General features: G+C 35.8%; 1 protein-coding gene across 34 annotated transcripts in view; it reads right to left on the bottom strand.

Moving 5' to 3' along the window:
• The window catches only part of Camk2d (calcium/calmodulin dependent protein kinase II delta), a 307,183-nt gene that overhangs the window by 204,226 nt on the left and 77,866 nt on the right, over positions 1-25,091 (bottom strand). For all 34 annotated transcript variants that reach the window (XM_048813825.1, XM_015484659.2, XM_048813827.1 and 31 more), the window contains exon 3: positions 6,178-6,237. In XM_048813825.1, the coding sequence (XP_048669782.1) occupies positions 6,178-6,237 (60 nt within the window). The remainder of the gene's footprint in view (positions 1-6,177; positions 6,238-25,091) is intronic.

The raw sequence follows: 25,091 nt of genomic DNA on the forward strand, positions 1-25,091 counted from the left end.
TCTACAAAGTTAAATGTTCCTTCAAACTTTCAAAAAATCATCGCAGTCATTCAGCAGTCTATACAGAATACATACAAAAGTCTTCAGAGAGTGGAATAGCCGAGCCACCGAATTTATCATCCCACCAGCTGGAAAGTTACCTCAAAGAGTGCTCTCATTACAAAAAAAGCCTATGTGGATATATGGTGGGTATCGCATCTTCTCACCTGGGGCATCAGATGAGCCAGCTCAAAGCTGTTGCTATTTTCTCTTTTCCCTTGCTGGCCCAGGTGTCTTCAAATTCACATAGTTGGATTAAATGAATGCTTGTTTGTTAGTTTTCCTAGTTGCTTTCACTGTTTTTAGTTATTTGGGTTTCACCACACTTTTCAACAAATTCCTCCATAAAAATACTGATCAAAAATCAAACACAAAATTAGTTCAAATATAGAGTAATTTTGAAAACAATCTGGCAATTACCTCAAATATTTTACTTCAATATCTGAAAGGAATCCCTTCATTAACGGATATGTTGACATACAGCTCAACATTTCTGGTTTGTCACAAATGTGTCCATATCTCAAGGGAAAATAAACCAATTTTATTAAAAGATGAGTAAAATGAGCAAAAATTAAGTCATAACAAAAACACACAAAGAAGAGGTTCTCTCCAGATTGCTTCAACACCTCAATGTCAGCTACAATCTTTCCAGGGGAGTACAAAGATGGAACTGCTTAGGAAATTGCCTGTACTCCCAAATTTATTGAACAAAAGGATGAGAGTGCTTTTCATAGACTATGTGGATCACACCCAAGGGAACCAGCCTGGAGGTATTTAAATTCTTACCCAAAAAGATGTGGCTGAAGGGCACTGCAGTGGTACACACTGGATTATGACATACTGACTGAATACTATTTGTCCCTGGTTGTGTGCATGTGACTACAATCCATTTTACACACAGCAGACAGAGTCAATTGTATAATAATGCTCTCTGGCTTAATATCCTTCCACTGGCTTCCCATGGCACTCAGAGTGGGACCCACACCCCTCAACCCTATTTACAAAGCCCTGTGACTAGATACCTACCTGGCCTGCTCATTCACTCCCCTTTCTCCCATGGGAGGCGATCCACAGGTCTCTCCACTATTCCCCTAACAAGGGAAGCTCCCTCTGCCTGAACTGCTTTCTCCATGGCTTTTTTTTTTTTTTTATTATTGGTTCTTCAAAACATTACAAAGCTCTTGACATATCATATTTCATACTTTAGATTCAAGTGGGTTATGAACCCCCATTTTTACCCCGTATACAGATTGCAGAATCACATCGGTTACACATCCACATTTTTACATAATGCCATATTAGTAACTGTTGTATTCTGCTACCTTTCCTATCCTCTACTATCCCCCCTCCCCTCCCCTCCCATCTTCTCTCTCTATCCCATCTGCTGTAATTTAATTCTCTCCCTTGTTTTTTTTTATTTTTTATTTTTTTTTAATTTATTTTTACTGATGGCTTCATCTTCAATCAGATATTAGTTTAAATGTGACCTACACGGTCATATTTGCCTGTCATGTCACTTTGACCAGACTTTGGACAGGTTGCTCTTCAATCAAGCCTTGTTCTTGGACTCAGTCCCTAGCCTCATTAGGGAAGTGTCAGTGAAGAACCCTATAAATCATGCCCCACCTTTGATATCTTATCAACTTCCTCATTCCCCATCCTTGATATCTAAGTCTCAGCTCTTTCCCCTGTTGCAACTTTTCAGGGGGGAAAAAAAATGTTTTTACTGCCTTCAACTAATGTCTGGCTCTGTTTCTTTTTGACCACAGCCATCCAGTCTGTTGGTAGCAAACTGACTTTCAATTATCTGCATAAAAATCATCCTTACATTGTTATCATGGTGTTTGTTTCCACACTAGGAAGCAAAGCTATGGGAAAGCAGAGAGAGACATCATCTCTGTTGATCACTGCTTCATCACCACTGAGTACATCCCAGAACACTGCTTGGCAATGGCTACTCAATTCATTTTGTGGAGGTCTGGGCTTGAAGTTCAGTGGTGGACGCTTGCCTAGCACATGTGAGGCACTGGGTTGGATCTTCAGCACCACATAAAAAGATAAACAAAATAAAGTTCTAAAAATAAAGGAAATTTTGTCAAGTGAGGCAATCCTCATGGTCTATGGAAAGGATATGAAAATGTGCACAAGAGAATGTTGAAAATTTATACATATACATATACAAATATGCATATATATATACATGTACATATACACACAGATTTAATATGAAAAGTAGAAATGTATAAAATAAAAATTAAAACTGTCTTCATTGGTTTCATCTTCATACATCATTGTATTTTCCAAATTTTCCATTAAGTGTGTATATGAATTTTAAGATCAGAAAAACATAAAAAATAACCCTGGAAAAAAAAGTGGTTTCATAAATTACCACTTTAGGTTGGTTTAAAATGTGTTTCTTTGGGAGAAACCTTTTACTTGCTGCAAGTTCTCAAGATTATTGATTCTATGCCAAAAGAAAAACACATAAAAATGAAAAGCAAATTTTCACAGGGGAAAAATTGTCAGAAATAGTATCTCCTTCCTTGAGGTTTTGAAACTTAACAGAGCTTAAATAGCAAAATAGAGGAAAGAATAAAATAACAGAACAAATAATAAAATAGAGGAAAGGAAGAAGGGGATGGGGTCGTACATTACATAGACATCACACTATGCCTTTCAGGGAAGTCAAGGCCAGATGCTATTTTCCCTGTGCAGTGTGACTTGGTAGTAAGTGCTGGTGATCTACAGGGTACTGCTAACTAGGTGCAATGATAGTACTAACTAGGTACAATGATCCCAAAGGGAACAGAAGCCATCTGCTCACCACACTATTGGCCTGTCCCTGGGATCACAGGATCACATTCTGACTGACCATTTGTGGCATCTATCTTTAAACTATCTGTTTAGTGGCTTTTGCCTACATTCTTGACAATTGCCACTGTTTTTGCTGTTCTTTTAAAATCACTGTTCTTTATGGGAGTAAATACTACATTACCAGATTACATGACTTGGAGACTCATCAATTAAAATAGCCAAGACAAAATAAAAAATAAATTACCTTTACTTCTGTAATTAAATAAAAAGCTTTGGTAGAATTCACTGGGCAAGGTCCTGCCTCAGGGCCTTCCCAAAGGCTATTTATTTTCTCTGCCTGCATGTGGTCCCCCACCCCCCAAAGAACTGAATGACTTGCTTCTTCCTGGCTGGTAGGTCTTTACTCAAATGTCACCTTCTCATTGATGTGGTACTACCTAGCTATTTAAATTGGAATCCCATGATGTTCTGTATTTCCCTTCCCTGTTTTCCCTTTTCCCCCTCAAAGTTTATCACTATCTAACCTTCTTTATTCATTTCCCATCTCCTGCAACAGCACAGTCTCATATGAGCAGGGACATGGGTCTGCCTTTTTTCTGCCCATACTCCCCAAGAGTAGCTTATTGAGGAAATGAGTGATATAGATGGATTCCGGTATTAGGACTTTTGAGATCCTGTTGTACAAAGTTAATCTGTGATTTATATGTTCTGAAGCACAGATTCACTAAAAAAAGTCTCTCCTGTGGCTAGAAGCCAATCCTACTAGTATTCAAGGAATTGAAATTCCCATATCTCTTTTTGTACTCCTGAAATCAGTTGAGATGGGAAAACCTTCAAGTGAGGTAACCAAGAAACTGTTTAGTCACTATAGAGTCATGAAAAAAAGTACATATTTTGTCAGTGTATATGTTGATGATGCTGTCTAGGTCACAAAACTAGAACTTTCCCCAGTATACAATGCCAGGGGCTAGAAGGAAATTCTCCTTCAAAGAATAGCCTGACACTTACAAGAAACAGCCCCCTGGGAGACATCCTGCCTGGGAGACATCCTGCAGCCATCTATCTCCCTGAGACATCCTGAGGTTATCTCACCTTGTGAAGACATCCAGCAACTGCTTCCCCATCCCCAGAGAGCTTCCCCATCCCCAGCATATAAATACCCCTGTGTGAACAATAAAAGTTTGCAGCTTGAAACAGAACTCCTGTCTTGCTGTCATCCCTCATGTCTCTTGTCCCTTCATTCCTCCCCACCTAGGTTCGCCACTGTCATTGATGTGTCCTGCCGGTCGGGACAATACAACATTTCCTTTTTTAAGATAATGTTATTCTGTATGTGGTGTCCAAATGAAAACCGTTCTTGTCTAGTTTGAGAGTTGTTAGAATGTTTGACTTCAATCTTCCAGGGGGAAAATGAAGGAAGCTAGTTTTCTTATCAACAGAAACTGAATTTCACAGAAGGATTTTTAACAAAAATAAATAAATAAATAAACAAACAAACAACAATCCTTTCACATATGAAATGCAAATTCACCAAATGAATCTTTTATTTTTTCTTAAACCTGAGCAAGAAAAGTACTGAACTAGTATGGATAATATTATGCAATTTCTCTTCACCAATTCTGTGAACTGAATTATATCCCACCGGATTTACACATTCAAGTTTTACCTCAGTACCTCAGAATGTGACTGTCTTTGGGAGAAAGGGGCTTAAAGAGGTAATTAAGTTAAAATGAGGTCATAAGCATGAACTCTAATCCAGCATGATTTGGATCCTTACAAGAAAGAAAAATTAAGACACATATGTCACACACAAGGAAGACCATGTGAACACACAGAGAGAAGATGGCTGCCTACAAGCAGGGGTAAACTCTTGTAAGCAGATTGATTTACATTTCAGAGTTGCTTTGTTCTCTTCCAATATCAGAAGTTTCCTTTTAGACTTCTGTCTGTATGTATGCTTCAGATTAACTCGATGCACCCACTAAATGCAGGACACTCAAAACTTCAAGTCAGAAATAGGTACTGAATGGTTCTACATGTGAAAACCAAAGAACTATAAATCTTCTTAGTAAATGATTTTGCAAATTCTATAACATTATCATTTTTTTCTCACTACTTCTAGATCACAAATACTTTGGTTCACAAAACTGAGGGAGCTGGGACAATTAAAGTTTTTCTAAAATAAATTAAGTGTCACAGAATCTAACTTACGTATATATTTTTTCTTTCTGCTGTATCTTCCCTTTTTCTTATTTTATTATTCATCATTTTAAATTGTGTAAACTATCAAGTTACTTATAATTCATGAGGGATAATACTGTAAAATAATTTTATTAGTTTATAGAATAGAATTAATAAATACAAGATAATCTTTTTACAGAATAAATGGAAAGGAATTCAGCTGACTGAATAAATGGCATAAGTTCTGTCTCTCCATGCTTCATCAGCAGCACATGAATAATTCTTAATTATACATAAAAACATTATTCAACATTACTACATATTATTTTTTAAACTGTTAGTTTATATACAATTACTACTTTTTTTTTTAAGAGAGAGAGAGAGAGAATTTTTTTAATATTTATTTTTTAGTTTTCGGTGGACACACATCTTTATTTTATTTTTATGTGGTGCTGAAGATCAAACCCAGCGCCCTGCATATGCCAAGCAAGCGTGCTACTGCTTGAGCCACATCCCCAGCCCCAATTACTACTTCTTGAAAAAAAAAAAGATATCTATCTAGATAGATAGATAGATATCTTCCCAAAAATGGGTATACTGGTTTTATTTTTACATTTAAGACTATTTTCCAAATGAGGTGAGGGATTATCATTTTCATTTCAAATGACTCCATAGAGGGACGTTGGAATTAATTCACATAGCAGACTCCAAAACATGTCGTTAAAATAAAGCTAATATAATATAGCCAGGGTTTATCTAATTTTCATTTACTTAATCTACAAATTACACTCAGTATTTTCACTGGTTGCTATGTAGTCAATTTTAAGCACAACAGGAACCATACACTATTGATTTAATTAATATATTAATTTCCACAAACCAAGATTAGTTTAATTTGTGGAGATAGTTTTTAATTTTCCATTCCTGCTTCGAACATTGCATCCAAAAAACCAATTGCATCAAAAAATAAACAATCATATTAAAAACTATGAAGAATCAAATGTAACTAAAACCAAAAGGTAGGAATCTATTTGTTAACAGTTGTAAATATTCCACTTATTAAAGTTAACATTTTTATTGTGGTCCAATATAGTACATCCATGTTAAATTAGCACTTAAAATACATTAAAAGTATTTCCTCACCAATATTGGGGTGCTTCAAAAGACGGCAGATTCTAGCTTCCCTTTCCAGTTTCTGATGATCTGTTTAAAAAAGGAAAAAGAAAAAAAAATTTAAATACAGAGAACTAAATCACAATAAAACAAAGAAGAATAAAACATAACAAACTGCATAGCAAACAACACAAAACTTTGCTCTCATGGTGATCATTTGAATTTGGATTTAGGTGACCACCATATATTTCAACAATCTCATTTTCTATACTTTTCACTGGCTTGATGCTTAATAGAGTGGGGTGTAGATGCTAGGGGAAATGTTAGAAATGACACAAAAACAACACTATTTTTTCTTATATTTATTGTAAATGAATATCATTACAACTTAATTTGATATAGACATATCCACTTAGAGCAGAGGATGAATATCTGGAGATTGAAAAGCCAGTGGAACCAGGACTAAACAAGGTCATGATAGTCCACCCACACCCAGAGGAAAAGTGTTTCCTGTGCAAATCCTCTATCAACCACTTTTCTTACAATTGTTGGTTCAACTTCCTATGTGCATCAGGCTCTTCCTAATATCAAGGATTTCCAAACATCTCTGCTTGTTCATCTTTACTTCCTCAACTCTACCCCCTATACTTTGGCAGTACTGGGGATTGAACCCAAGGACACTTTATTACTGAGCTATATCCCCAGCTCTTGTTAAATCTGAGATGGGGTTTCATTAACTTGCTAAGTCTGACCTCTAACTTGTGTTCCTCCTATATCAGCCTCCTGAGTAGCTGGGGTTACACGTGAGCATCACCATGCATGACTCCTATATGACTTTCTTTTAAAGGTTCATCCTTACATTTCTTTGTGTTTCCAACCATTTTCTTTACAGGGGCATGAAAACTTGTATTTTAAGAACTATCCTGACAATGTTTTTTGGTTTCTTTGTGATGGTACACAGACATATAATTATAACCAAAAATTACTTGCCAATCACATAATGACATGGCAGACAAGAACACAGAAACACACAGGTCACCCATAAAGATAGCACTGTGGAGGGCTTGTTACTTGAAAGTCTGTATAGAAAACAAGTGATTGAACTTTACATAGAAGGACACTAAAGTTAAGAGAGACTAAGTGCCTTGCCCTGGATTATAATATTAGTAAATGGGTTCTACCAAATCAGCTCTCCTTAATGTCATAAAATAGACTTGAGATAGTGAGAAGAGCCCTACCTACCCATCCACAGTGTGCACCAATGGTCCTTGGCCTCTGTGACTTTCATACCCAAAATTTATCAAGAATCCCCCCAAAATTAAATATGTATTTTTAAAAACAATCATAAGTTCATTATATAGTTTATAAAATGTAATTGCATTTAAATTTTTAGATATCTTATTTGGTAATTATTCAAATTTACTGAATATTTAATAGAACATCAATAGTACAAAGAGCACCTGTGTACTATTTATCTATATACATCTATTATTAATATTTTTCTAATTCTAAAAATCATTTTTGTTCCTTTGTATGGTACATAGACATATAATTGTAACCAAAAATTACTTTGGTTACAATTACATGTCTATATAATTATATATGATGACATGAATATGTTCACAGAGTCCTTGTGCTCTCTGTGAACATATTCATGTCATCAAATATATGTGTGTATACAGAAATATGTAAATGTACATTTATATATAACTTTTTCTGTATCATTTGAAAGTAACTTAAAAATATCAAGGCCCTTTGCCCCTAAAATTTCAATGTTTATTACCTAAGAAATAGAGTACTTTCTTACTATCACACTACATTTGCCAGAAAATTCAACATTGATAGAGTGCTTTACTATCCATATTCCAGTTTTCAACTTAACACAATAATGCCCTTTCAGTATTTCTTTCCCTCTAATACAGCATCCAGTCTCAGAACATTTCTATACCTTGTATTTTCTGATCTTGATATTTTTGAAGTATGTTACCATGTAGTTTTTTAAAAGAAAACTTCATATTTTGGTCTCATCAAATGTTTGCTCATGATTTGATTTAGCCTGTGGATTTTCAGCTGCAACACTCTGTCTCTAAGGCCATCACATCTGGAGGTACATTTTGTCCATATGTTCCTCAAACTAGAGGCTGACTTTGATCACCAGTTCAAGGTGATGTTGATTTCTCCACCAAACAATTCCTCTTTATTTTTCTTTTGTAACTTGTAAGCATGTGAGGAGATACTTTAATACCCATAAACCTCCCGTTTTTTATTCAAATTTCCCTCTGATTTAACATTCCTGCCTAAAACAATCTTTTACTATGATGGTAGAAAATGTGATCTTCCAATTCTACTTCAAAAACAGATTTTTCATGACAAATACTAGATCTACAAATAAATAAATAAAATCCAAAAACAAACTTAAAAGAGAGCAATTGTACAAAATGTAAAGGAGGTTTTTTAAAAATCTTGTTGATGTTTGGCATAATAGAGATAATTATTTTCTCATATTTGCTTTTATTTTCAACCTGTTGCAATATGTTGTTTTGGTTTAAGTGCAAAAAATATTTAACCTTACAAAGATATCTAGGTGGAAAGCGTAGTAATTTAATACCCTTTTTGCATAATTGTGGATATTATTCTGTAGTATTCTAACAAAACTCAACACATGGTAGTTTCTGAAGTTAAATGTCACATGAAATCTGCAACCTCATCAATAAAATTTATGAACCATAAATAAATAAGGTTATGGACTTTAATGTTTAAATCAAACACATTTTAATATTATGTATGTTAATATAAAATTGTACTTCATTACATTAATTTTTTTTTCTTGCATTTTGAAAGAATCTTTAACTCAGGTACTATCTTATAATATGGTACTCAAGCCATTTAGAAAATGTTGGTTCAGTAAATTATATAGTCCTTTCTTTTTTTCGGGGGGGTGGTACTGGAGATTGAACTCAGGGGCACTTGACTACTGAGCCACATCCCAACCCTATTTTGTATGTTATTTAGAGACAGAGTCTCACTGAGTTGCTAAGTGCCTCATTTTTGCTGAGATTGGCTTTGGACTCATGATCTTCCTGCCTCAGCCTCCCAAGCTGCTGGGATTACAGGTGTGTGCCACCATGCCCGGCTTGTATAGTCCTTTCTAATGTTGACATATATCATTATATAATATCATAAACATAACATTTGTTAATATCACGAACAATCTCATAAGGACAATCTTTAAATTTGGGAATCAGCCAAATTCATGTGGGCAGACACAAGTTTTCCAAAATTCAAATTTTTGTTTGAAAGCTTGAATTATGATACCAGCAGTAAATGCTAGCAGTTGCAGTTTTGCTTGAACTGAAGGGCTCAGTTCCTTTTTCAGAAAACGTCTGTCACGTACCTAAGTCTGCATAGGCACAGATAGTTTTTTAGTCATGATTTCCAGTAAAAATGGTGTTCCATGAAAAAGTAGCTAGTTTAGCTCACAGCTCAAAAAACTGCACAGGAATTTTCCCTGAGAAAGCCACTGTACTCTAGTACAGAACAAAGGAATTTCATGTATACTTCCAATTTAGTCATGTGGAATGTTGCAAAGATGCCTAATCCAAGGTCAAGACTTAATAACAGTAATAATTTTAATTGGTTCATCAAAGATAATTTTTCTTTTATGCAGTAATGGATCAAACCCTTGCAGCACATGCTAGGCAAGTGCTCTACCACTGAGCTACACCTCTAGGTAACAGATAATGTTTTAATTTTATTTTCAAAATAGTTTCAATCTTGCAGGTCCCCCTTAGAGTTCCAGGGACTCCCTAGATCAGCAGTTCAGATTTTGAGAACCTTTGGTATATACTTTAAAGAAATTTTGCATAGCAGTGGCTTTCATTTCTTTTTCCTTCCCTTCCCCTTTTTTGAAATATTTTAAGAATAAATACTTCTATTAATGCTCAGAGAAAAATGGTGTCTTGATGAATCAGCAGCACAGGATGAAGAAGCTCTAGTAGTGTGTCCCTTAAATTTGGATGACCAAATAGTTACACAGATATTCTAGCTTTAGCACCATCTAAAACTATACATACATACTTCAAATAAATATAAATTCTTCAAGTATCTTTATCACGAAAAAGTCCTTATTCTCAAGGTAAACTACTTCTAGAATATTCTTATTTAGAAGTAAACAAATAAACACAAGATATATCTGGAAAATACATCTATTAACCTTATCTTATACACTTTGAAGTGCTATATGTAAAACATATGAAAGACATGTGCTTATAGGAATTACAGTTTTGTTATGGAGACCAGGACATGCAAATATGTATACTAAATCATGTGATATAGATACATATATATAAATTATATGAAACAAATATATTAAAGAAAAACAAGGAAGCAAAAGACCTCTATAGACAGAAAGATCAACCACATTTTTGCTATAAACAAAAAAATAATTACAGATTTTTAGGTAGCCAATTGTTATGGGCTGAACTGTTTCCCTGGAAAATTCATATTTTGAAGTCCTAACCCCTAGACCTCAAAATATGCTCTATTTGGAGATGGGCGTGTTTAAATTTGTAATTAAGTTAAAATGAAGATGATAAAATAAAATTCTCGATGGGGAAGAATTTGCTTGCAAGCTCACAGGTTTATTAGTAGTATTAAGTTCTTCAAGGGTAGTTGAGATGAGGGTCTTGGTTCCTGGCTGGCTTTGGATGGGGGCTGTCCTGGGTTTGTTGCATGTGTCAACATGACAACATGCTTCATAAAACCACCAAGAGTATAAGTCTGGGAAGCCAAGGGGAAAGTCACTATCTTATTTAGCCTAAGATAAGAAGCAACATCCCATCATGTCTGCCATACTCATCTGGGCAGAAGTGAGGAATGAAGCTGGCCAGATTTCAATATGACAGTTCATGAACACCAGGAGGCAAGGATTATTGGGGTCATTTTAGCTCTTGCTGCCATAGCAGACTTTACAACAGTAGTGCTGATGAGCTTTCTCTCTGATACGCAGCTTCGCTTACTTGTGCTTCCATAAAATCACCTACTTAATGATCTTCTATGAATCATAATGTGTACTGTAAGTACTCTCCCACAAGGGCATGTTTTGACATCGAAAACATGAAGATAGAACTGAATTCTGGTTTAAAAATTAAAACTAAATTTTAACAATAATAGGAATGCATATTACCTGGTGTGCTTCAAATTCAACATCAAGTTCATAACTTCACTTTTAGAAGGACTAGGTGAGGAGTGATTACGTACTTATTATTTCAAAAAAGCATGTTTCTCTATTTATACTGCTGAACAGAGGAATTTATCTTTAAAGTTTCCTTTACTTTTAATTCAACTCATCAACAAAAATCATACATTCTACCCCATCATTCCCAGCTCTGACAACTATAATGGTAAGATGCAAGGGCAGATTAGAAAAGGAAAGGCATCCATGATACTGTTTAGCATCGCTTGGAGATTTTCTTATTATCCACAGGCCTTGAAGCTAGTGTAGAACCAGTTTCGTTTGTCACGTAATATTTATTCAAGTGCTCTGATAGTGTGGCTTTATTCTTCCTTTGATGCTCAAGTCCATACTTTCATATGAATAAAAATGTAAATTCTCAGACTATAATCTTGTCAGGTCTAAATAAGGTACATGCTGTTGGCAATATATGGACTATGAATTGTCATATAAACAATACCTAAGGAAAATATATTATCATATAGTTTTGACATGAAGTCAATTGGAAATAGTATCACAAGTAGAGAGACCTCTGAGTTTCAAAACAGTTCCTGAAAAATTGCTCAAAATACAGTTATTTCGCCCCAACTTTAAGCACTTATTTCAAGTGAGGTGAAAAATGTGAATTCAGACCTGATGAAGTAAATCCTTCCCTCTATTTCCAAACTAAAAATTTCATCTTTATGCAAAATAACTCTGATTGCAAATGCAAATTCAAGTGCTAGCCCTGAATCAATTTCACTCAGCAATAGAAGTATCACTAAAGCTACATAAAGCAACAACTTATTTATCTGGCAATATCAGAGCATAAGCTCTTAAGTAAATTTCAAAAGTAATTGTTTATTCCCTACCCAGAAATGTCAAAAGATTAAACTATTGACTTTGAGGGAGGGATCTGTCATTACTTTCTTACATAGACAAATAACTTACACAGATAAAATAACTTAATCTTTCTTGACACCACAAAGTCATCATTATTAGCATTAGTTATTATTCTGTAATAATTTGGGAAGCCCTCAGAGGTGTGAAAATCCCACAGGTCCTTACCCTGCGTACTCACCCAGTGGAATCATCTTCTCAGCCTAGTCGATGCCAAGGGATAGTTTGGGCTTCTGTCACAATTGGCCAGGTACTACCCCTTCTACCAACATACATACACACAATTCAGTCACATAACCGAAGGAAGGCTGGGGTTTGCCACAGCCAAAAGGTTTAACTCTTTCAGGCCACTCTCCTCACAAACACAATCTCACCCCTAAAATAATCTGATATTGAAATTTGAAATTATGAAGGCATCAAACCTTAAGCTCATGAAAACACTTCTATTATAATGTTGTCCCTGATAGCCTTGAGCTGGCCAGTGTCTGCTATGGCATTCCTTATCCTTATCTTCTTGGTCCTGCCCTTCCTGGGCCCTATGCTCCAGTTGGAGATCAATGCCTCAGACCTGTCGGTCTTTGAGGCACAGGTTAATCCTGCTTCTCTGGACTCTGTACTACAACCAGCCCAATTTTATTTTCAATTTTTTCACATTTGTTCAGTCTCAAGAAATTTTAGTCAAATAAGGGACATTTCCCTTGCCTCTCTAGGACTAAATCTGCTAGCTGTCCACTTTCAGAAGAAGCAAGACTAAACAAAATGGACCTAAACTACTCTACATTGTGTATTGCTTCATCATTTTCTGTTTCTTCATGAGGTTTTGCTGTCAGCTGTTATTGTTGTAAATACAGTCAGTACATAAAATAGTTTCAGGGGCACATAACAGGCATTAAATATTTGTTGTATAAAATAATAAATAGTTACTTCGTTTTTGTTTCATAGCTGCTGAGAACTAAGAACCAAGGAGAAGAGCATAAAAGTATCAAATAATCACAAATAACCCAGAAGTGGAAACCTGAAAAGATTTTCCCTTTAAAAAAGGGACAATCATTAAATGTGGTGGTGCACATCTGTAATCCTAGCAACTCAGGAGACTGAGACGGGAGAATCACAAATTTGAGACCAGCCTCAGCAACCTAGCAAGACCCTACCTTAAAATATAAATTACAGGGGCTGGGATATAGCTCAATGGTATAGTACCTCTGGGTTCAATCCCCATTTTCTCCCCCCAGTAAGCAAACAACAAGGTACAATCTGCATGAATTCTGAGGCACTATAATGTGGCTACTCAGAGGCCTTATTCCTGAAGGTTTGGGATTTCATTCTGAATGCATTTTTCTTGACAGAGAAATTACGTCTTATTAAGTGAGGCATTCCTCCAGAAAGAATATAGATTCTGTCCATTTAAGTAGGTCACATTTTAAATATCCATTTTAAGTTAGGAATGTAATGAAGTAGTCTCAAATAGCAAATACAAATATTTGCAGGGATACTTCATTACTAACCTGAACATGACGTTTATGGATTTAAAGCTCTTGTATTTATTAAATACAATGTTTTAGAAGCCCATAATTAAATATTACATTTTCATTTTATCCTTTTATTTTGAACTATAACATAAATAGGAATTTTAATTACCTGACCTAGATTCTTTCTGACATTAGGGATCAATGAATCCCTATCGCTTCTGCTGCCTACTGATAACCTAGACAAGGCACTAAGATTCTACAACTGTATAGGGTGATGTTCTTATTTCCATGGTAAAATAGAATTGGATATATGTGCTAACATATCTCAATTTAGAAATGAAATCTTTCAAAGAGTTTTTATGTGCAGGAAGTTCATACAAATGTTAAATTATGAATTATGATGTCAGTTAACCTCAATTGTGTATGAACTGGAAACCATAGTTCATCTGTAGAGATGTTATCCATCCATTGCATGGAAAAAGAAATAGGCCTCCACTTCATTTCACCTTCTTTCTTTGGAAGAAAATGGAATTCTCCACTACTCCAGAGAAATAAAGGCCAATAATGAAGTCCTAACTTTGTAAAATCCTAGACACATTGTGAGAGACAACCTAGAGAGGTGGAAAGATCTCAGGCTTCAGAGTAAAGCAGACAAGAGTTGCTACCCTGGTTCTATCATTAAGTACTAGCTGGGAGTTCAAGTTACTTGACCTTTCAAAAGATTCATCCATAAAGGAGGAGTAACTTCTAATGTTCTATAGCTCATCAGGATAACTGTGGTTGACAGCAATTAAGTGAATATTAAAAATAGCTAGTAGAGAAGATTTTGAATGTTCTCAATACAGAAGAAAATCATAGATTATTGATGATAGATATGCTACTTACTCTCATCAATACTCATTGTAATCATGTGTTGAAATATACAGTATCTTATAAATACTTACACTGATAACATCTATAACATCAAATGGGCATAAAATGTCTAGTACCAGGAATTGTATCTGGAATAAAGTAGGCTTTCAAATTATGGCATCATCATCATCATCATCATCATCATCACTACTATTGCTAAAAATGCATTTGACTTTAAAATAACCAAATTTCTAAAAACTACATTTAAATTAATTACATCAAAGCCTTTTCATTTTATAGGGACATTATTATGAAAATAAGTCTTTCCCATAAAACTCAAATGATTATGCTATCCAGGATGCTGGTTTAGAAGTGCTAAGGGAACCACTGATAATTATGGTCTAAGAGACAAAATAAATACATTAAAAGGTGATCTAAAACTCAGTTTTCTAATTATATGAAAGATCTTAAATATCTCATAAATAGACAAAAGTACAGAAAAAAAAATTCATTTGACTAATATTTTAAACAAATGAAAATGACCAGTTTATATACAAACTTAAAATATTCTTTTATTCATCCATTTCACACATTCAAATTAAATAGGGTTCTGATGAATAATTTATCATATAAAACTGGTTTAGAGGGAGCTACTGGATAATAGATTAGTCTATTTCTTAGGATTGTAAAGGAAGAAATAATGAAATTGGATAACACTATTCTTAGGCTGTCTTCCAAGAGAAATATAGTACCTCTTCCACGACAATAGTGGTATCCATTCAGAGACAAGATGTTACAGCTTTTATGGAAAGAATGCTTTACACAGAACGATGCAAATGTATCTCTACCATAAGGCTTTAAATGAAGATACAATATGTTGTCACCTTTTAAAATTACAAACAAGAGTAATCATTAATTTATACAAAATGCTTTCATATAAATATTTATTTGCTATCTCACTATATAGAATATCTACATATCTATTAAGAAGAGAACATCTAACACATGAGAATATCTATTAGGACCTAACAGAAAAAGCCTCTGCAGAAGCCCCTCACTAATTCTAGGTGATGGACTAAGGAAAATCCACACGGAGCTTTCATCCGTGAGAGAGTAAGTGGGACATAATTGTATAGAATCGGGTGCAGCACAGGATATGTAGTGTTGAAAAGAAACTGGTGCTAGACTGCAAATTTCCTCTAGCAGAACAAGAGAAGGGATGGGCAGAGAATCCTGCTTACCCTCTTGTAGCACTCCCTGACATGGGCCAGCTTTTCTCAGTTCTCAGCCTTCCCCAGGGTACTGTTACTTTCCTCTCAACACAGTACCTCTGCCTGAGTTGTACCATCTCCTCCTAACATGGCTACATCACTTATTGGCAGGTTGTAGGGCAGAGCACTTGTCTTAGGAGGGTCACCAGAATTCACAGGAACAGACCAGAAGCACAACAACAAGAGAGAGGTATCCTGAACAAGCAGAAAGCAAGGACACGTGCTTGCAGAGTGAAGGGATCCAAGCAGTAGCAGTAGGTCACAGTCAAGGCCCATGTCAAGGAGGAAGGAAAAACTTTCTAAGATGGCATGTGAAACACAAGGTATTAGGCCAAGACTTCACACAGAATAAATAGAGGATTTCTGTCAATAGCACCATTATCACGTCTTAAAGGATTGCAAATATCATAAAAACCAATCTTTACATAAATTTTATATTAGATTGTGCATATTAAGAAGGTAGCAGAATACAACAGTCACTAGTATGGCAATATGTAAAAACATGGATGTGTAACCGATGTGATACTGCAATCTATATATGGGGTAAAAATGGGAGTTCATAACCCACTTGAATCTAATGTATGAAATATGATATGTCAAGAGCTTTGTAATGTTTTGAACAACCAATAAAAAAAAGAATTAATGAGATTTAGTCTATATCTTCATTTTAACTGTATATCAATAATTTAAATCATATATAATTTTAAAATTATTCTAATTATACCACTATGGAAGAGAAATGAGATAAATTTTGTATAACACCCCATCCTCAGTTTCCACAAGTGGATCTATATTGTACTTCCCCATCCTGTAATTTTACTTGTGAGATTGGAGAATTTGTGTCACAATTCCATTTTTTCCTTAGGCATAATAGAACGAAGTCACTATAGATACTTTGTATTAAAATCCTTCAAATTTTGACTATTTAGAGGTTTAAAGAACCCAAAAGGGTAACATGGCATACTATATATAAATATAATCCATTTTTTCCAGGGGCCCTGGTGATTTTTATAGGCAGTTACATAGTAATACAAAAGAGTATTTCCTTCAAGGATTTTGGTATTTCTTATTGTGGTAAAGTAAATATATTTTGCTTTTCTTAAAAATCTTTGTCTAAGAATTAGGTACATGCAATTAATTCAAAAGGCAAAAACTATGAAATAGTTATAGTTTTCCACAGGACAGTTTTTTAATGCGGCAATTTAATACTAAAGCCTTAAAATACAGATAAAGAATATCTCTGTATAATAATTCAGAAGAATGAAAGAAAGAAATGTAAGAAATATGGATTTTTTTATGGTTCCTTAAAGTATCTGGAACATTCAATTATATTTCTTTCATCGAATTTCCCTCAGGAAACTGAAACTAATAAAGTTTGAGCTTCAGGGTCTTTCATTTGCAGGGGCTCTCGTAAAGGCCACAGGAATATGCTCACAGACTCTCGGGTATTCATAAAAGTTGAAAACCAAAGTACTTAAGTAGCATCTGTTAGGATGACTATTTCTTTCTCCTCTTCTTCTCCTCTCTTTCCCCACACACCTACATTTGTGTTGATTAAAACTGGAATGGCCCTGAACATTTTTGAAATGTAGCTAAGAAGTTGGGGAGTTGAAGACTCATTTAGTTTGGGTTTAATGAAACAAACTTACTTGATTTTCAGTCACTTCTGGGTAGCAATGTTATTGCTAGCCATCCCAGTTTAAGGAAATTGCCAGGAACATAGCCATCACCCAGGCTGTCACAACATGATGTCACACTCCAGAGGTGGAATTATGCTCATAAGTTTGTACTACAGGTTGCTTCACAAGTGTGTGTGGAGGAGGAGAAACACTGATTTTTGCTATATTTTTGGATTTTGTTATGCTCTGTAATATTTTTCAGCTCTTTAAAATATATAACTTGCTACACCTATTTTCATTATAAATATATGTGTACTTTTGAGTTTAATTTTGTGAATGCATTTTTCTCTTTTTCTTAAAATCTCTCAAATTGCATATGCTTCAGATCCTAATAAATCTGGGTGCACACTAAGTAGCCTGTGCTTATGAAAAAAAGGTAAACTATACTTACTTAAAATACTTCACAAAATTTATTATATTTACTTTCTTCTTTAAGTGAATACAAATTTTATTTATGTTGCTAACACTAGTCATGTAAAATCTGTAAAATATATTACACTGGTCAAGAATGATCAACTGTAGCTGATCACTGGGGCTCACCCAATTGAAAATCATAGGAAAAACAGATATCCAATACAGGCTCTGCCAGAAATAAAGGCAAACAAAGCAATACAAAGCATAAAAAATTATATTAGCTGGGTGCTGTGATGCACGCCTGTAATCCCAATGGCTCAGGAGGCTGAGATAGGAGGATCGCAAGTTCAAAGCCAGCCTCAGCAATGGTGACACACTAAGCAATTCAGTGAGATCCTGTCTATAAATAAAATACAAAATACGGCTCGGTATGTGGCCCAGTGGTCAAGTGCCCATGAGTTCAATTTCCAGTACCTCCCCTCAAATAAAAATATTAATTCCTCCCTATTCTCATTAAGAGATTAAATTTTTGAGATTTAATTTTAGGGGAAAAACAAGTCCCCTATCAGACATGATACTTAAACATATTTACAGTTGACATGTGTATTAAGCGTTATTTATTGAGAGAGACAAGTGTACTGATAGCTGTTTGGGAAGATAACGTAACATATCATGTTCTGGATCCTCCTGAACTAGTAGTTAAACTATTAATTAGTGGTTGAAATAAGAATACCCTTCAAATTAGAGAAGGAAAGTAAAGCAGTCATTTACAAAGCTACATTATCTGAGTTGCTTCAAGAACTTAGTCTAGACTATTGTACTCTTCACATCTGTCACATTTTTGTGGATGCTTCTATTTCCTACACATGTATACACACAAATAAATGGGTTTTAATGCAACTACCTAAATTAAAAAATACTATTGAGACAAGATATTAAAGTGAAATTATCTCAGTTTTAGCTAAAACACAGACAGATGAAAACAAAATAGTTGTGGGATACAGGGCACCAAAATCATACATTCAGGACTTGCCAAGGGCTGCATTGAAGCCATTCTACCATCATGAGCCCAGCACTGACTTACATCTCTACAGTAGAGAGAAGAGTGGTCGAAAATCTTCATGCTCTCTCCTACACTGCACTGGAAAGCTTCCTCAAGGTACCAAAATCAGGGTTTGGGGGAGGTGTCTCTGAGAGAAATATTTGAAGGTACATTTCCTTCAGTTTGAGAAAAATAAGACCTACTACCTACTTTATACCTGATTGTGAAATGAAATTGTGGTAGTCTAACTGTCCTGAAATTGCAAAGCCAAGAGGGCTCTGCTGTGATTGAGCTCTGCCTCCACCAGTGGCAAGACAAAGATGCATGTTAGGTGTGGACTATATGTGGGCCCATAGGAGGAATCATCTTGTAAGGGACAATACCCAAGGGAACCACCTGGGAGGGCAATGTGATTATAAAACAGGGATGGAATGCTAGAAGCCCAGGAGCTAATTCTGATCTGCACTGCTACCCTCTGATAGATGTGTGATTGCTGTCTCCTAGGAGACATTTTTTAAGGTGTTGAATGATCCCTTTCAGGGACCTCTGGAGACAGTTCCCCTGATAATAACTCTTTCTCCCCTGATTTGAAATTTTAATGCCCACGTGGCTCCTGGATTTCTGGCACTCCATCCCTGTTTATTACCATCTAAAACATGGCTTTACTGAACTGTAGAATTTGGATCCTTCTGGAATTTGGATTTCCTTCACATCAGTGCCCTCTTCTTTCAGAGTTCCGCATCCAGTTTCCTTTGAAAGCAAAGCTAGGAAGGTCTGTTTATGTAGAGCATTTGTTAAATATGCTTCTGTGCCTTCAGATTGTCTGAAATTTTTCTACCTAACTCACACTTTAGAAATGAATCATCTTATTGTTTCTGATATTGAAATAAAAATCAATCTGAAAGGGAGGGCAAATTTCTCCAGACTTGAGGGAGCGGTACTCATTGTTATTCTAGATGTGATCCTTCATGGAGAATGAATATTTATCTATTACCTAGAATGCTGTCTCAAGCAGGCACTGCATCATTTAGATCACGTATTTGGAACTGGCACGGCATTACAATTGGGACATCTCCAAAGCAAGAGCTTTCTGCAACCCTGCCTGGCTTTATGCCTACAGTTTACAAGGAGGCACATTAAATGCCACCTAAATTGACTTTGTTTCCTTGTCACACTCTGAAAGGGGAAGGTGTTTGCCTCTGCGTGGTAAACTTTAAAGCAGCAGGCACAAACCTGACTAGGGTTGGACAGTTAACTTCACTCCCAGATGAAATTAACTGCCCACCTGGTAAGTGTCTGTTTGCAGAGGAAACAATTTTTGATTTGTGTTAATCTGGGGATATTGTCAGTCAAAAAATGCCTCCAACAGCTGGAAAGGGAGGGAGGGGAGCCCTTGGGGCTTATTAAATCAATGACTACCTCTCCCCAGGGAATAAAATACCAGAGGCACTATCTGCTCCTTAAAACTTGAGACTATAGAAATTCTGCCAAGTGACCTGAAAATACAGGACTGTGACTAGAAGCCTCCGAAGAGAACATCCTGCAATTAGTTTCCTGAAGAATCAAATATACTACAAGCATCTATACCTGCACATTCCACTTTTCACAATGACTATCACCTATGTAGAAGATCTTTTCCCTTTTCCCATAGCTAATTCCTGACTTACTTCCCCCTACCTTTGTTTTGCCTTCACCTGATAATATTTAAAAAAAAAAAAAAAAAAAAAAACCACTTACTATAAAATGTCAGAGTCAAACTGGAACTATATTTCAGCCAGAAGAAAGAAATATCATTTATAAGGCTGTTACCTAGGTAGACCTCTGTTTACAATTTTGACATATGTCCTGCCGGTCTTTTCCTGTGAACTTACATAGCATACTCCTTTGACTTTAAAAATCATAGTTTATACACTTTGGAAAACTGTCAGAATTCTCCTTTGACAACTTCTTGGTACACAAATATTGTTGGTTGGCCTGATAAATGTTTGGGTTTATTTTCTTTTTGTGGTGCTGGGGATTGAACTCAGCTGAGGATTCAATCACTCTACCACTGAGCTTCCTTCCCAACTCCTTTAATATTTTGAGACAGAGTCTTGCTAAATTGCCCAGGCTGGACTTGAACTTGTAATCCTCCTGCCTCAACCTCCTCACTTCCTGGGATTACAGGCATGTGCAATCAAAGCCAGCTAGCCTAATACATGAATGAAGAAATGATAAAGTTTACAAACATGAATTGAGAGAGGAGGAGGCAGGAGGAGATTGTTTCCAGACAAAACTTCTCACATCATATCAGGGCTTGCTCCCTCAGTGTAACTGCTGTCAAAAGGATCTAACTAATTGGCTCCACAAAAATTTGCATAAATGATAAAGTTCTCATAGACTCAAAGGAAAATTAATTATTCTGATTAAAAGGTTGAATTTTAAAAAAATAAAATGAGACTATATATAAATAATGTACATGCAAAGGTAACTGTAGCCAAAGGGGTGACATTTGCGGACTAGTATGAAAATAAAAACAATGGAAGCTTCCCCCTCAACAGCTGTACTGTTTACTTCCTTCACAATTTATCACTATGCCTTCTCCATCAACATCTACTACTTGCCTTTGGGTAAGACAAGAAGATCTATGTAGACTCTATAGAAAAGATAAGGATGTAATTCCTGTTACACTGTGGAACATGCAACCCAGATGGGGAGGCTCCTTTAGTTTAGATTTTGATATATCTACATCATGACCAAAATATAATGACATATTGGGAAACTATACCATTAAAAATCTAGGAATTTTATTATACAAACCCCCCAAGTCTTATGAAATGTTCATTTGGCACATTGAGCGGCTCTTCCTTCCCCTCCCACTTTCAATCTTCTTTAATTTATTGAGGGCTTGGCACCTGGCCAGTCTTCGACTTCACTGAAAGCCTGCCAGCACTCTTGGCTACTTCAGCAAATACACAGAACTCTGGTCCCACACTCGGCCTCTGGGCTCCTTGACCTCTCTGTCGCTGGTGATCTGCATTTCCACTCCACTTCAATCACCACTCTTGCACTCATTCCTTGAAATGTGGTCCTCCTGTAGCATTAGGGAGTGAAAATGCCCTGTCTTCAAGCACCACCGGCTCATTGTCCTCATTACTTGTTCGATGCCTTCTAGAGTGCACTTTTTCTAACCAGTCCACAGACTCCCCATTTTGCCCCAAACATAGTCCTCTTTCTTATTTACTTTCCTCCACATCCCTACACACTGTCTGCTCCAGCGATAATGGTCTTCTTTTGAATTCCTCAAGTGTACCACCGAAGGAGTTAAAAACAGCTCCAGCACATTGACTATTATGAATTAAAGCCACTTGAAAAACAGCAGGTGCAAAAAGATCATTGTGTCCTCCCTTCTGTTTCCTAAAAGCAGGAGCTGTGAAAGATGCTTTCCTTGCACTAGAAGAAAAGCACCATTCTTATCAAAGATGGGAAGTGGAGACCAAGGAGAATTCTGTAAGGCCTCACTACAATAACTCTTAGCTTTTAAACTTTCCCACATAATTTGGTTGCTTTTTCAGAACTTATTCTTTGTCCAATTTAATATGTAAGTGATTGGCTCAAACTGCTTCTATGGGTCTTTATTTCATTTTAAGGGTGCCATGATATATAAAATTTATATTAAGTAAATTTGTTTGCATGTTTTTTTCCCCCTGTTGATCACTTATGTCCATTTAATTCTTAGATCCAGACAAAAAGAAGGCCTAAAGAAGAGGAGAATGCTCCATTCAGGCTTCATGCAAGAAATTAAAACACATTAAGTCTGCCTCATTCCCCTGCATCATGTATTTGACTACCTCAGAACCTTTGTAAATGCTTGCCCAGCTTCTGGAATGCTTCCCCCTGCTCTGTCTGATTAATACATATGCATTCCTCCAACCCTGAAACAAGTTCTCCTCTTAAAGAAAGCCATTACTAATGTGGCCAAATCCCTTATTATTGGCTCTCACAGCATAATTCTACATCTTTACAGTACCTGCCACATGTCTCCACAGTAACCAGGACAGCAGGATCTGTATTCTTCTTTTGTTTTCCCCTTCACTATTTTATATCCAGCATGTAAGACAATTATATGTCACGTAAAAACAAAAAACAAATACTGATTAAATTAATTCAAGAATACACAGGAAGATGATGACACAATCAGGAAAGTGTAAGTAAAAGAATGGAAGCTACTCCTAATACAACTTGGCTTACTTCTTTCTTCAGAGGCCACAGAGACAGGAGTATAATCTGGTCAATGAAACTACAGACTCCTTTAAGAGTCAGAGACAACAATACCACCTGAATTAGAAGTCCCCATGTCAGGACTACGCACTGGAAAAGAACTAAGTAAGCCAGGCTCAGTGGCACATGCCTATAATCCCAACAGCTTGGGAGACTGAGGCAGGAAGATAGCAAGTTCAAAGCCAGCAACTTAGTGAGACCTTAAGCAACTCATGAAGACACTGTCTCTAAATAAAATATAAAAAAGATTTGGGGATGTGACTCAGTGGTTAAGAGCCCCTGGGTTTAATCCCTGGTGCCAAAAAAAAAGAACTAGATTCTACAAAATCCAATGCTTATTGACAAAGACAAGATTACTTATCAAAAAATAAAATGTGTGTGTTACAAAATTGGCCTGGAATTAAGAAGAAAAATCAGTCAAGTAAAAATAGCCCCATGTAGGCTTTATTTCCAGTGGTTATTGCCATATTACCTTAGTACCTCAAAGATCAAGATACGTAAAATTAATAGTAATTATTATGTCATAAGCATTGTGACCATCAGGTAAGGCAAGTGGGTAGATGGTGCCCACTTATGATTGGGTTATCATCTCAGAATAAAGGAATCATCCTGAGAGGTGATGAGAAAATTACCCCAGGCTTGATGATTCTGTCACTGTTAATCCTTTTCCATCACTGATATGACTCTTGGAAGTGAACTATGATTCCTGACCAGGTAGTAGAACTATTCAAGACAGAAAAGAGAAAAAAAGACCCAACTGAAAAGAAACCAGAAAAATCATCCTATTATTTGGCAAATGACCTAGATGAAAACTTTCTACATTTTTGAATTCCTAATGATAGCCATCAAAGGAAAGATATTTAGATCTTTCTTCTTGTGTATCTCATATATGAAAGATGTTCTGTAAGACTCTGAAGAAATGTCTAATAACATTGGCCAAAGTCTTAAAACTGTTTCTTCTTATAGTTATTAAACAGTTTCATGAAATTAAAAATTTTTAAATCCTATAAATCATTGATAGGTACATTTCCTTTGATTCTATTAAAACCAACTTTATTATTTGAAAGAAAAAAAATAGCCCCATGCATACAGAGAAAAAAGTTTCTTCACCATATAACAATATGTGTTATATGGTAAAAAAAAAAACACATATTGGAAATCTAAAAGGGGTATCATACCAGTGTTAAGTGAGATGTATGAGTAAATATGTGTAAGACAACATCTAGTACCATCCTGATATACACTTTAAAGATCTAAAAGTAAGATCTTTAAATCTTTAAAGTGTAAATTGGGTGGGTAACCAGGGACTGAATTCAGGGGCACTCAATTACTGACCACATCCCCAGCTCCATTTTGTATTTATTTAGAGACAAGGTCTCACTGAGTTGCTTAGCACCTCACTTTTACTGAGGCTGGTTTTGAACTTGCAATCCTCCTGCCTCAGTCTCCCAAGTTACTGGGATTACAGGTGTGCACCACCACACCTGGCTTAAACTTTTTTTTTTTAATGGCTATGCAATAATAGCTACTTGACTGACTAAATATCACGGAAGTAAACCTTTTAAAAGCTATAGTAATATTTCAAATAACTGGAATATTCTATAATTTGGTAGTCTGGGACAGCTGAAAATCAGGTTACCCAAGGATTAAATGCAAGAAACCCTTTTGGTGTGAGGTATCACTAGAAATCCTCATAAATTTTATTAACCCAACCCCCTTTTTAATAGAGAACAGTCCTTTGAAGAAGCTGGTGTTTGGAGATAGGAAGGACTTGAGAGGCAGCACAGAGGGGTCCAGGTGCTCTTCAATGGGCTCTGTCAAAACCTGGGCCTCACTGAAATGTTTCCTCAGTTGTAAACATGAAATTGTTGTACTATTAGAGGCCTGTGAGACTCCAAAGCCACC

Source organism: Marmota marmota, unplaced genomic scaffold (genome assembly GCF_001458135.2).
Source record: "Marmota marmota marmota unplaced genomic scaffold, marMar, whole genome shotgun sequence".
Taxonomy (NCBI): Eukaryota; Metazoa; Chordata; class Mammalia; order Rodentia; family Sciuridae; genus Marmota; species Marmota marmota.